The sequence below is a fragment of the Amblyomma mixtum genome, chromosome 5, assembly GCF_055824585.1.
Source record: "Amblyomma mixtum isolate Tamu chromosome 5, ASM5582458v1, whole genome shotgun sequence".
Classification (NCBI taxonomy): domain Eukaryota; kingdom Metazoa; phylum Arthropoda; class Arachnida; order Ixodida; family Ixodidae; genus Amblyomma; species Amblyomma mixtum.
This window is the reverse complement of record NC_143016.1, coordinates 45,913,843-45,925,996: the sequence shown is the minus strand read 5'-3', so window position 1 is coordinate 45,925,996 and position 12,154 is coordinate 45,913,843. Positions and strand designations below refer to the sequence as shown.

The window sequence follows — 12,154 nt, the reverse complement described above, 5'->3', positions numbered from 1 at the left end:
GGGGCTTGCAGTAATTCATCTTTATTGTTGATAGCGGATGGGAAGATGCAAAGAAGGTAAGCAGGTACCATCGGGGGCAAAAGTACAACCTCCCCCCCCCCCCCCCCCCCCCCCACCCCCCTCTTCCTAGTTTCGGCCCGTGCCACTCTGCGTAGAGGCGCCACCTAACAAAGCACTTCTGGTGTCGGAACGGTCCCACTGCGCCGGTCTCGAGTTTTGCCAGTGTTTTGCCACGTGGCTTCCCCATGTATATTGCACGGGCCGGAACTTGGAGGGGGGTCGTTACTTTTGCCCTCGATGGTACGCACTATGGAAGGGGTATGTCGTTTATTGCGTGCTTGCATTGCGTATACGAACCCGAATCCAAATGCATATCAGTTTAAAATGGATAGAAAAAGAAAGGCGCAAAGATGGGCCGCAACTGAAGTACTCGTCCTTAGTGATCGTAACAACGGTGAAAAGTTGACTGGAAGCGCCCTCCGGTGTGGCACTCGACGAAAAGTGCAGTATCGTTGCTGAACATTCGTCACGGGTATCACTCCCCTTCCAACTTAGGCGAATCTGCCATGCCTGAAAGTGTTTTCTGCCTATCTTCATCCATTACATTTTTTTCCCCCAATGACTGTGAAGGGCACATCGTTTACCGAACCTGATTTGCATACGGCTACTAAGCTGTTGTTGTTTAGATTCCACTCCGCAAAGTTAGAGCGGAGCGTATGCAATTACGCATCGTGCATCTGTATGGCTTTTCTGAACCACACAACTTACTAGGCATGTTCGTAGAGCAGCGACATCGGCATGTTAAATTTTTTTTCTCATTTCAACGTAAGAAGGCAAGCTCCGCTCCGCTCCGCTAGCATTGGCTGCTAGAACTGTTCTCCCACCCTCCTCCTGTCATCTGGCTTTTATAGTTTTGAGCCTTCCACTTGACAATGAACGGTCTAGTAGAGTATAATGATATATTTCCGGCAGTCTTCCAGAAGAGTGGATCCGCCTGCAAGCCTTCCATGACTGTCACCAATCTGTCACCTCTTTTCGCGTAATTTTGAGATATATTTGTCACGTACGACTGCGCGAGCGTGGGCCTGCCTTCAGGCCCCGAGACGCGAACTGAACGAGTCTTGAACGTCTCAACGGGCGCGCGAGCGCCGTCTTGACACCCGACATCCGCCGCCGAGTATTCTGCGCGGCACTTCCGGGCGGGCCGCTCGTTCTTCCACCCTCCTTCCGACGCAGCCCAGAGCAGCGCGGCGGCGCCTAAGGTCATTGCCACGCGTGGGAGCAGCGTCCGTGTCCGCAGGCAACGCGATCTTTCCGCGATCGCGTTGATGGCCCGTCCTCATCTCGGCGGCGAGCAGCCGTGAGCGATGAGCAGAGGCGAAAGTGCTCCGCGAGCCTCGGGCACGAGTGGGAGAACACTGGCTCGCGCTGTCTCGCTCCTGTCGCCAGAAACGAATGTCGCTCCTTCGTCTCTGCGCCCGGAGCTCCGTCGCGACTGCCTCTATACCCTCTTTCGTCGCGTGCAGACGCGTCGTCTCTCGGGCCATCTGGCTTGTTTTCTCTTACGAGTACCTGTCTCGCGAAAGCCGGAATCACGCCAGCCGCGTACAGCGGCAGATCGGTTGACAATGAATGGGCTGCGAGAAAGGCTGGTCAGAGACAGCTGTGGTATCTGGGCATGTCAGAAATGAGATACGTTTAAAAACACCTTGCTCCATTTGAGCAACTTCAACATAATGTTATCGCTGCAGCGGATAACTTGCAGTTTGTTGCATTTGTGGAAGAGCAGCAATAAAGCATTGTTCAAGATAACCTCGCTGATCTTTTAATGAATGAAACCTATTTCACTTCTTTACCAGCTGTCGGTATGTGTCCGCTTCTCATGAACATTATCATCGTGCCTCTTCGTGCGGACATCGAAAACGTTAGCTGCCAGCTCAGAGTATGGTGCAGGGCCGTGTCGTCTGGAGCACGATCCTTTGCTTCCACATTTACCTGGCTGTATGGCGCTACCTTGTATGCGTGGGCCACTAATAGTTGCGTTTTTTTTTCAAGCCTTGTGTGTCGTCGTGCTGATAAGCATAAAACAAACCGACCAAGATCTGCGAACCTTATTCATTACTTTTGCTCAGGCACACTGTAGCTTCTCCGATGAAAACCACGGGGCCTGCTGTGTCTCCTCGTCAAGCGCCTCTCGTCACGCTTCCCGAAATATAATAAGAGATTCCATTAATAATGTGAGCAGTAAGTGCGACAGATGCGGCTAAGCGATGAACGCGAACGCTGTTGATTGATTGTGGAACTGTCTTGACGGCGTTCTTGTTCTTTTGCACTGCGCAGAAGGCCCCAGCCCGTTCCGGGAGAGGGAAGAGAAGGCCCGGACTCCGGACTCGGAAGACCCCATGAGCTCTGACGAGGGCGGCGGAGGCTTCCCGTCCCTGCTACTGCGGCGGCTGCCGCCTGACGGTCACGAGTTCCCGACCGCGTACAGCGAGCCGTCGCTGCCCAAAGCGCCCCCTGCTGCCACCCAGGAAGACGCCCTGCCGCTGAAGAAACCTATGCACGTCTACGAGGACTCCGGCATCTTCTCGGACGACCCGCTGTCCTCGCTTTCCGCTTCCGAAGGGGAAGAAAAGACGAAGGTCGCGGCGACCAAGTCCACCACCAAGGAGTGCAGCCGCCAGGGCGACGGTAGAGCGGCCGTCGCCAGCGAAGTTCCCTGGACCAACGGCGTCGACAAGGACTCCACGTCGTCGCCCATGATTGCGGCCGAGCCGATTGTCCCCGCGCCAAAGGAGGACAAGTCTGTCCTCCCGGCGACGTTCGCGTCGACGCCCCTGCCCACGCCGACGGCCCAATACAGCTCCCCGCTCAGCCTGGACAGGAGGGCCTCTGCTGAAGCCACGCAGAAGAGGTACTCCGGCATGCTGGCTTCCATGTTAGAAACGACCAAGTTCTGCACCAAGCTGAAGGGGCTCGTCATTCCCGACAAGCCAAAGGCACCGGCGACGGTGGCCAAGACGCTGCCGGTCATAGTAAGCAACTCTGTGCCAGCGTCCAACAAGGTGGTCCTGCTGGACGATAAGCCTAAAAGGGATAGCAAACACTCCCCTCCACCCAAGCACACTGCCCTGCTCGCAGATCCTCCATGGAAGACGAAGGAGGTGTCGGAAGTGCCAAAGTACTCTCCAGCGTTCAAGCGGCGTTCTCTGCAGGTGTCCAAATCGGGCGACGTGTCACCCGTGCGGGGTGGGTCTCAGAACGGCTTCCAGTTTTCGCTGACTCACAGCAAGCCGGTGACACCGGTCCTGCCGGAGACGCCCGTCATGTCCCCGCCACCTTTGAGCTACACATCGTCTGGCAGCAGGTCGAGGTCAAACAGTAGCTCGTCCACATTCTCCAATCCATCCAGCAGCGGATGCTCTCTCGAGGTTGCAAAGAAAAGCCGAGCCGATTCGTTTCCCTTGAGCGACGGCGAGCAAAAGCAAGTCCCTGCTGCTGTTTCTGAGGCGCCGGTTACCAACGGTAAATCTTACGCACAGTCACCGCTTCTGGAACGCTACCTCTCCAGTGCTACTTACGAGGAAAAGAACGGTGACGCGAAGGTGTCCAGGCAAAGCAGCATCAAAAGTGTTTCTTCCAGCGACTCGCGAATCGATCAAACGACAGTCACAAACGGCCATGACGTACCCGCTGCAAAGTACAGCGCAGAACGGAGGAGTTCGGCTGAGATAAAGCGGCTTAATTCTCTCAGCTCCGCCGATGCCGTGATTCAGGAGACGACAGCGCCGACAGTCAGCGCCTCTAGCAGCCCGCCTCAAGTGCAGCGGTTAATCTCAGCCGAAACAAAGTGTGATGAAAGCAGGAAACCGTCGAGGACGTGGGAGGTTTCATCACTGAAGGACGCCAAAACAAAATACCGCTCTATGGATGACCGCAGTTGGAACTCACAGTTCAGACGGAACTCTATCGAGCAACCGAGCTACTCTACAAGGGTGAACAGTGCCTCCAGCCTCAGTGCGGACCACAGGGCACGATCTCTGGATATGAAGGAGAGCCCTAGCGAAGCGTGGCAGAAGAGCGTCAGGGCCAGTCAGCTTGGCCAGCAGAAGACGGTGCTCAAGAAAACGATCGACAGTGCAGACAGCGCGAAAAGCTTCAAAGCTCTGGCCCAGAAGTGGGAGCAGAGATCCCAAGACGCACAGGGGAGTGTTCCACAGCCTGCCAGGAAAGACATGGCAGTTCCAAACGGCAAAACCCACCCACCGGTTGCTCCCAAGCCTCATGATCAGAGACAAACTCAGTATGTGGTCGCTAATGGAAAGGCCTCTCCATCAACTTCCTCAGAGTATCCCTCCGTTCAGATGCGCTCGCAGAAATACGCCCTTTCGAGGCCGGCTTCAATGTTTGAAGAAAGGGACAAGCCACGCCTGAGCACTGAATGGCCGGATACGCATCCTTCGTCGTATCTTCGCACAAAGGTTGACAGGCCGGCCAGCGTGGCTTACAGAAGCAGCAAGAACTCTCCCTCCCTCAGCGTGAACGACATCAAGAAGGCTTTTGAGACTGAAGTGGCTAAGGTACCGCCACGCACTCTTGCTTCGCTCAGAGCCATGAGGTCGGAACAGCAACTTCCTCTTCCCGAACATCGGCGGTTTTCTTCGATCGACTCCAACGATTCAGGGAACAGCACTGCTTCGAGGGAGCAGTACTCTTCTATGACGTCCTTGGCCTCTACGAGCAGTCTAATTTCTCCCCAAGAACTTCAGCAACTTATCGACGAGGCTAACCAATCGCTGGACGAAGCTGGCGCCTCTGGACATGACATTCACGTCGTCATCCTCCACAAGGACTCGCCAACTAGTGGACTTGGAGTTACCCTAGCAGGTGGCTCAGACTACGAAACAAAGGAAATTACGGTGAGTGCTTAATTCTCCTTTTCCGTTTACTCACAGTACCTCTGCACTTTCCTAAAAGATCATCGGAAAGCACACTGTCACCATGTCGCGAGGCGTAATTTGATTCTGGTTCGTCAACTGCCGGCACAAGGCTTTTCTACACTCCAAACAGAAAGGAGTAAAAAGGGAGTAAAGTTGTCCTCTAGTGCACACCCTTTAAAAAGGAGCTCGCTAGAGGACAGCTTACTCCCTTTTTACTCCCATATAGACGTATTCGTGTTTAGTGTAGGCACTATTCTGATTAAAGCATTCTGTCAGGGACTCGGTGGATTCACACGACGGCCCATTGGGCCGCAGACCTGGCGGCACGTGATGCCCCACTTCCGTTTCTAGAGATCCGCGCCTGGCCGGCGTACCGAGAGCGCCCGTGCGCATGTCTAATCCACTTATAACTACTCCTCGGAACTTCACCTTTGCAGGTGGCGATGAGTGGATTAGGCATGCGCAGGGTCTTTCGTCGTGCTACGTTCACCAGCATTGAGGGCTAGGCGCGAGCCTCACGGAGCGGAAGTGGGATGTCACGTGACGCTTGGTTCGCGGGTCAATGGTCTGTCGTGTGAATCCACATTTGCTTGGATATGAGAAGGTGCTTATACATCCACTGGGAAGCAAGCGATCGCGCAGTGTCGCATTTTGAAACAAACTTGTAAGGATGAGTTCTGAGAATTTTTAAGGCCGTTTATCACATACAGCGAACCGACGGCTCATATATGATACATTGGGATGCGAACCAATAGTTGATAGATGGGTGCACCTGTGCTAGTCGAGTGCTTGCTAACTTGCATGCTTGACTGCAGGTCCACAAGGTTATCGCTGGAGGCCTGGCTGACCGGGACGGGCGTATCAGGAAGGCCGACCGCATTCTGTCGATCAATGGCAAGACCATGAAAAATGTGACGCACAAGGACGCCATCGACATCCTCAAGTCGCCGAGGCAGGAAGTGGTGCTGGTCATCTCAAGGGACGGCCGCCAATCCATGCGGACAACTCCCAACATCAGCCGAGCCTCGAGCCTGTCATCGGTCCTCGATGTGGTCGACGAGCCTGAGGTCGTTGCCACCGCTGCATCGCCCGTGGCCGAGGCCCAGCAGAGCCCCACGCCTGCCAAGCATGGTGAGGTACCATAAGGGCTGACCGTGCGGTCAAATAAAAATGCAGAGTTGCAGCCTTTGTCAAAAATATACGGCTCACTAGGATTGGTTCTAGGCCGCATGCTATGTGGGTTGTTTAGTGTTATCAGTATCCTAAACCTCTCCGAAGTATACTACCTCCAGGCGTGCTGAAAGCTCCACTGAGCAAGCTTGAAGCAAACCTTTTGGGCTGTATATTTTTGACAAAGGCTCTGCTTGTGTAAAAGCGTCGAAGAGCCCACAATTAGAATATCTCATATTGTAAAATGCCAGCTTTCTTTTCTTTTCATTTTCATATGAACAAACCTCTTCATTGCATTAAAATATCCAACTAACTTTGATGATTTCAGCTGCTAACTCCCACTCTAACTGGATGCAATGCAGTTTAATCATCATTGCATACACAAAGTAAATGCCATTTGGTGCCGCAAATAGTTTGGTTGGCAGACCGTATTCAAAGGTATGGCTTGATACTTTGCCTGACAGCGGAGTGTAAACCTCGTCCAGTGAAGTCTGTGCAGAGGCTTGTGGTAAGCATTGCACTTTAAATACTTTGCCACAGAATTAGACAAGGCTTGTATATATCACACACAGGCCATATGACAGAAAGAGTTGTTATATGAGGATTGCCACCTGGTAGTCTATGCCTGCCTTGTGATCCTTACATTACTCCTCACATTTTTTTATTGCAGAAAAAATAGTCCTGGTGAAGGACGGCCTTGGTTTGGGATTCACCTTGGAGGGTGGCAAGGATTCGCCGCTTGGAGACAAGCCGCTAGTCGTGAAAAGGATCTTTCGAGGTACGCCCCAAGTGTTGCCTGAATTCCTGCTAGTATGCTGCCATAATGTTGCCATATCATAATCATGACATTATATGATTGATATATCGTTTCAACTTTACACAACCCCTGAGAGCGTTGTTTTGAATGCCTCAGGAGTCTAATAAATATAGCGTCAATTGTAGTTGGGCTTATGGACACTTCTAACGCGACGCCAAGTCACTTCGTCTGGCTCTCACACAGATACTTTCACACAGGCCCTTCGAGGTCGTGGTTACATCCATCAGTCGTTCACGTCTCTTACATATGTATTGTGCAGCACTGTACCAGCAAAGAGTGTGAGTCACCAAACAACCTGATTATGCTTATTTATTTCAAAAATATTGAATTTGGAGACTTTCTTCGCAAATCATCAGACAACCGCTGGCTAAATGGTTTACAACCAAAGGAAAGGTATTATTCGAACAGGTTGCATTGAGTACAGCTTCCTGAGGACCTTTGTGGTTTTATTTGAGCGAGCTGCTCAGTCCCACAGATTCCTAGTGTCCATGCTGCATTGACGGCATGTCCTGTCCTACCACTCTTGACACTTTAGAACTGTCATATCTTCTGCAGTACTGTTTTTTGGGAATGAAAAAGAAACCCAGCTAGTATTTTGCTTTCTCAGCTCAGACTGCAGAACACTCAAAATGCTTTGTTGAACTGAATGTTGTTGAATAAGGATGAAACATATACTAAATATCAAATAAAAGTGGTGTGTTGCTCCTTGGAATCAGCTAACAGTGCTCTTGGCAGATTGTGCATCGCTCGGGTGCGGCAGAAAGAGTGCTGAGAAATTTTGACAGCTTCTTAGACCACATCCGGCCATGCGAAGAGCTTCGACTGCCAGAAACAAAATCTGGGAGATAAAATTCAGTACACTGTTCATGGTCACTGCTTGTGAACTAGGAAGTGGTAAGTGGGGAGCCTCATATAACACTGGTAGCCATCTGATGACTGAGCGAACACCACTGACAATGTTGATGATGCGCAAACTTAACTCTCTTGACGCAGGGGGCGCTGCTGAGAGGGACGGACGCCTTCAGGTGGGTGACGAATTGGTCTCCATCAACGCTCAAGCCACCTACCAGATGACGCGAACCGAGGCTTGGAATTTCCTCAAGAAACTGCCCGACGGACCGCTCACCTTGCAAGTCATCCGCCGTATCTGCTAGGAGACGGGTGCACAAGAGAGAGAGTGTGTGTGTGTGTGCTGCCAACTTGTACAAACGTGACTTTCCTTTCGTGATGATGCGCCGTTCATTCGTCGCTGCAAAGAGCTGTCGGACGTATACCTGCTGTGGCGTGCCTTAAGGATGTTACTCAGTGTCAGACACTGATGTGTTGTGCTTTCTGCCTTTCATTGTCCTTTGGAAGACGCTGCGACACAGGTAGCCATGCTGGGATGTGCGGGGTCCAGTGCAAGTCCTGTCTTGTTCAGTGACCGTTGTGTTTAACGAACCGCAAACGGTGTACGGCAGAGTAAAAGCATGACTTGTCCGTTCAACGTGGGCGGTGTAGAGCTTGCATTTTATCTACAGCATGTACCAGCATGGCGGTTCTGGTTGACAAGCTCGCAAAGGTCCGCAGTTTTACATGCCTTCACTGAGCACCTGCTGAAGATTGAACAGTATGACGAAGCAAATTCCAACCATAATTGTTGTGCTGGACTGCCTTGTTCTTGGTGTCGCCTTTAGTGCACATCTGTTGGGGAGAACATTTCTAACCACTGGTGCCATCAATGCACAATGTTTTCTCTGGGCTTGCTCGAACTCTGCCGGTGTTTGCATTTATATTGAATGGTTCCATGGAGCGCTGAATCCACGTGTGGAAGCGATAGGCAGACCGCATATTTTGTTCTTTTGCACAAAAGGAAGTGAGTAGTTGGGAAGAGGAGAAGTGTACCTCTGCCTTCTGGAAAACAGCTGAGAGGTTACCCTCTTCGCTGGCAAAGTGTTTTTGTTCACTCGTACCTTCACACATTCTCTTTCCGGTATTTTGTGCTACTGCGGCACAGCCAACTGTAAGATAGTAATATATATGCTTACCACTTTTATCTTCTCCTGCCACTGCCAATAAGTGTGTGGCATGCCTTTTGTTATTTCTGACAGGAAAGTATGGCTATGATGACCAACACTTTGATCGTGAGAGAGCTTGTTTATTCTTTTATTTACACGAGTGGCGCTTCTGATACCAGCCTGTCACTAATACTAGAAGTTCATGTTGCTTAAATGACACTGGTGCAGGTCGCTCTCCTTTCTCTTGTGTGGAAAGCAAACAGGGTGCTTCGATCAAAGTGCCAATATGACATGACAATGTAGGAGGCAACATACTTTCATAAACGTCCACTGGATTTGAGTAGAAGAGCTGCTGCAGTAGCTCAGGTCTGTCACAATGCCGAAGTCAGTGCCCGGTGTAGAGACGTACTTTGTTTTTGCTTGCAAGCAAATATTGAATATACTTTGAGAGATGTGAATTCTAAGAAGTATTTTGTCAAGAAATATAACAAATCTTGCTGTGAAGCTTAAAACAACTATTTATATATGTAATAGGAGAGTCGTATGAATTATTTTTGTAATATATATTTTCTTTTATTCTAGAGGCGCCTGAAAATGCGCTTATATATTTTTTTGTCTTTTCTAAGCCGAATAGTGCCTTAGAACAGTGGCTACAACTGGTAATCGCACAAGCTTCTTTTTTTGACGGTGGTAAGAAATGCTTTTGTTATGTGCAATCAAATACACACGATACGTCTAACGTTTTGCTTTGCAATCATATCAATCTCTGACACCTTTATTTCAACTTAGAATTTATTCGCGCCCTCCAACATCTCTCTTCTTCTCTTACACATCTGCGCGTCTGTCTAAAGCTTCGGTTTAAGAAGAGAACCAGTAAATTTTATTGTGCAGTAACAACATACATTTTTTTTTTCCTGAGTGACTGTAAATCCGTTGTCGTAAATAAACTTCAGTGAAGCCTGTTGAACTTGCCTTTCTTTTACCGCTGGCACTGGTGAACGGTGACTTTGGGTGGACAATGATGCAGCCTTGTGTGTTAATGGTCACTGTGAGCGTTTTCTTGGTTCCTTCAGGTTCCCTGCATGAAAGCTGGATCTTGTTCTCTTTGTCACCTATTTTCTAGTTGATGCAGGTAAAAGACTGACTCAGGTTACTACTGTCTACATGCACTTTCTCAACAGTTTCATTGCAATGTTTCTGAGTTAGATGTAGCTGGCAGCACTGTGTGGTTAAGCATAGCTTCAATATTAAACGCTAAAATTATGTCAGCAGTTAAGCTCAACATTTCAGTGGGAAAAATATTTACCCCATAAATTGTCTGTACAGGTGCCGTCAAAAGTAAATGGAAGGCAATATTCACGAAAAAATTTAATCATAGGCCCCCCAATTCATGCTTCCTTGAATACATATGCGCAGCCTAATTGTGATTCTGCGAATTGCACTGTGCACCAACAAACATGGACCATTATGCTTTAGATTTAAAGAATTAAATTTTTTTGGCAAAGTCGCTTTCCATTTACTTTTGACAGCGAGTGCACAGTTTGAAAGAATGTCAATTGATTTGTTTTCCTGGGAAAAACATCTCCTGTTTTTTGCAGGCATGTACACATTTGTGTGTAAAATGCCATGGTGACCGCAGAATTGTGACATGAGTAAATTTAATATAAAGTTCCTTTTCATGAACTCCACTCTAATTTCTTTTTTAAAACCCTCCACCTCAACCGTCAGATCCTAGCAATATCAGGGGTGGAAGAGAGAGATTTTAATAACTACAGGGGAGATATTGGGTGCAACTTCCTTTCAGCCAATGGCAAAGGACGATAAACACTATAATCGAAACAGAACTGTTACGCTATCCCAGCCATGCTTTTGGCAAATGCAGCACGAAGAAACAGTTAGCAGCTCTTGTTACGAAGGGTAGTCATGCAGAATATTATGAACTCGTTTCTGTGAAACTGCAGAATACATCAGGTTGCCTTTGGTTGAGTTACAGTTCATGGACAGTAGAATACGCATTGGTAGGATGCATTTAAGAGAAGCTGAAGCATTTTGTTTAGAAACTGATGACGTTTAATTGGGCTCAAATGTATGAACTTTGTAGGTGAAGCACTGCGTTTTTTTTTTGTGCTAGCATTTAAGATGGTAACGTAATCGCCTATTAAAGTGGCGTCAATATGTAGGCTTCTCCTCAAACCTTTGTACTGTGTGAAGGAGTTCGGTGATGACGTCATGTTGAGCAATATTTAAGACTTCCAATGCCTTCGCCCGCCCATTTTCATGTCTCCACGAATGCCGCCAAGCAACGTTCCGCGGGCTTTACCTTCGTTGGCGTTTGATTTCTACTGTCAAGCAAGCACCCCTGCCCTGGAAATGTACTGCCCCCACAATATGACGTCATCATGTGCCTTCTACCCGGTGCTGCGCAGTGCAGAGAAGCCTGAACGCCGCCGCGGTTTCAATCAGAGAATTCGTCACCATTTCAACTGCTAGCGCAAGAAGACGTCGCATGCTTCCCATGCATATTTCACACATTCGTACCCTCTAGCTCGTCCAATTCCAAAACCTCTTGAGTTGCCCCTTAACGCCAGGCTGTTCCTGTCGATGAGAGAGAGAGGCAGGGAAGTCAAGTAGCCATGATGCCCGGTTGTTTAGCATGCACGCAAGGGAGATATGGAAGGAATGGAAGAGGAGAGGGGAGAAAAGATTAATCGTATTCTGATGACGATTCGTGGAAACAAAATCTCTTGATGACGAGTCCATTATATCTAGGTTCCTTCATAAGTAGCATTGTTTCCTTTCCGGTACGGCAGCAGTACTCCTTTCAGAATACTGCTACCAGACTGCAATAGCTGTGTGTTTTTCACTGTCGCAAATGGGCGTATGTAACGCGTCCTGCTTTTTCTACGGTCCCAGGATTCTGACTATCCTGGCTTTACAGCCAACCTAGTTAGCGAACTATCTGGAAAACCAAATGTACGGCCAGGAACAGACGTCTGGCTGTTTCGTGAATGAATTTTTTTTGTGAATGCAGTGTCAGCTCGAGAACAGCAGAGATTTTCATCGTTGAAAATTGTCCACAAAATCTTCCGTGGGAGAGTTTTTTCCTGAAGACATGGTTTCCTTCGCTTCTGAGCTCGCGAATTAAAAGTGGGCAGAAGTCTTATTCCGTTCTTCACAAAATGCGAGATGGTTTTTCAAACGTCGCGAAATGTCTGGCGGGTATACTTTTC

General features: G+C 49.1%; 1 protein-coding gene across 4 annotated transcripts in view; it reads left to right on the top strand.

The window, feature by feature from the left end:
- LOC149341971 (uncharacterized) overlaps positions 1-9,891 on the top strand; it is a 280,723-nt gene extending 270,832 nt beyond the window's left edge. For all 4 annotated transcript variants that reach the window (XM_089544275.1, XM_089544274.1, XM_089544276.1 and 1 more), the window contains exons 6-9: positions 2,341-4,919; positions 5,756-6,071; positions 6,781-6,888; positions 7,921-9,891. In XM_089544275.1, the coding sequence (XP_089400401.1) occupies positions 2,341-4,919; positions 5,756-6,071; positions 6,781-6,888; positions 7,921-8,081 (3,164 nt within the window). In that variant the 3' untranslated portion in view covers positions 8,082-9,891. The remainder of the gene's footprint in view (positions 1-2,340; positions 4,920-5,755; positions 6,072-6,780; positions 6,889-7,920) is intronic.
- The last annotated feature ends 2,263 nt before the right edge of the window (positions 9,892-12,154 follow it).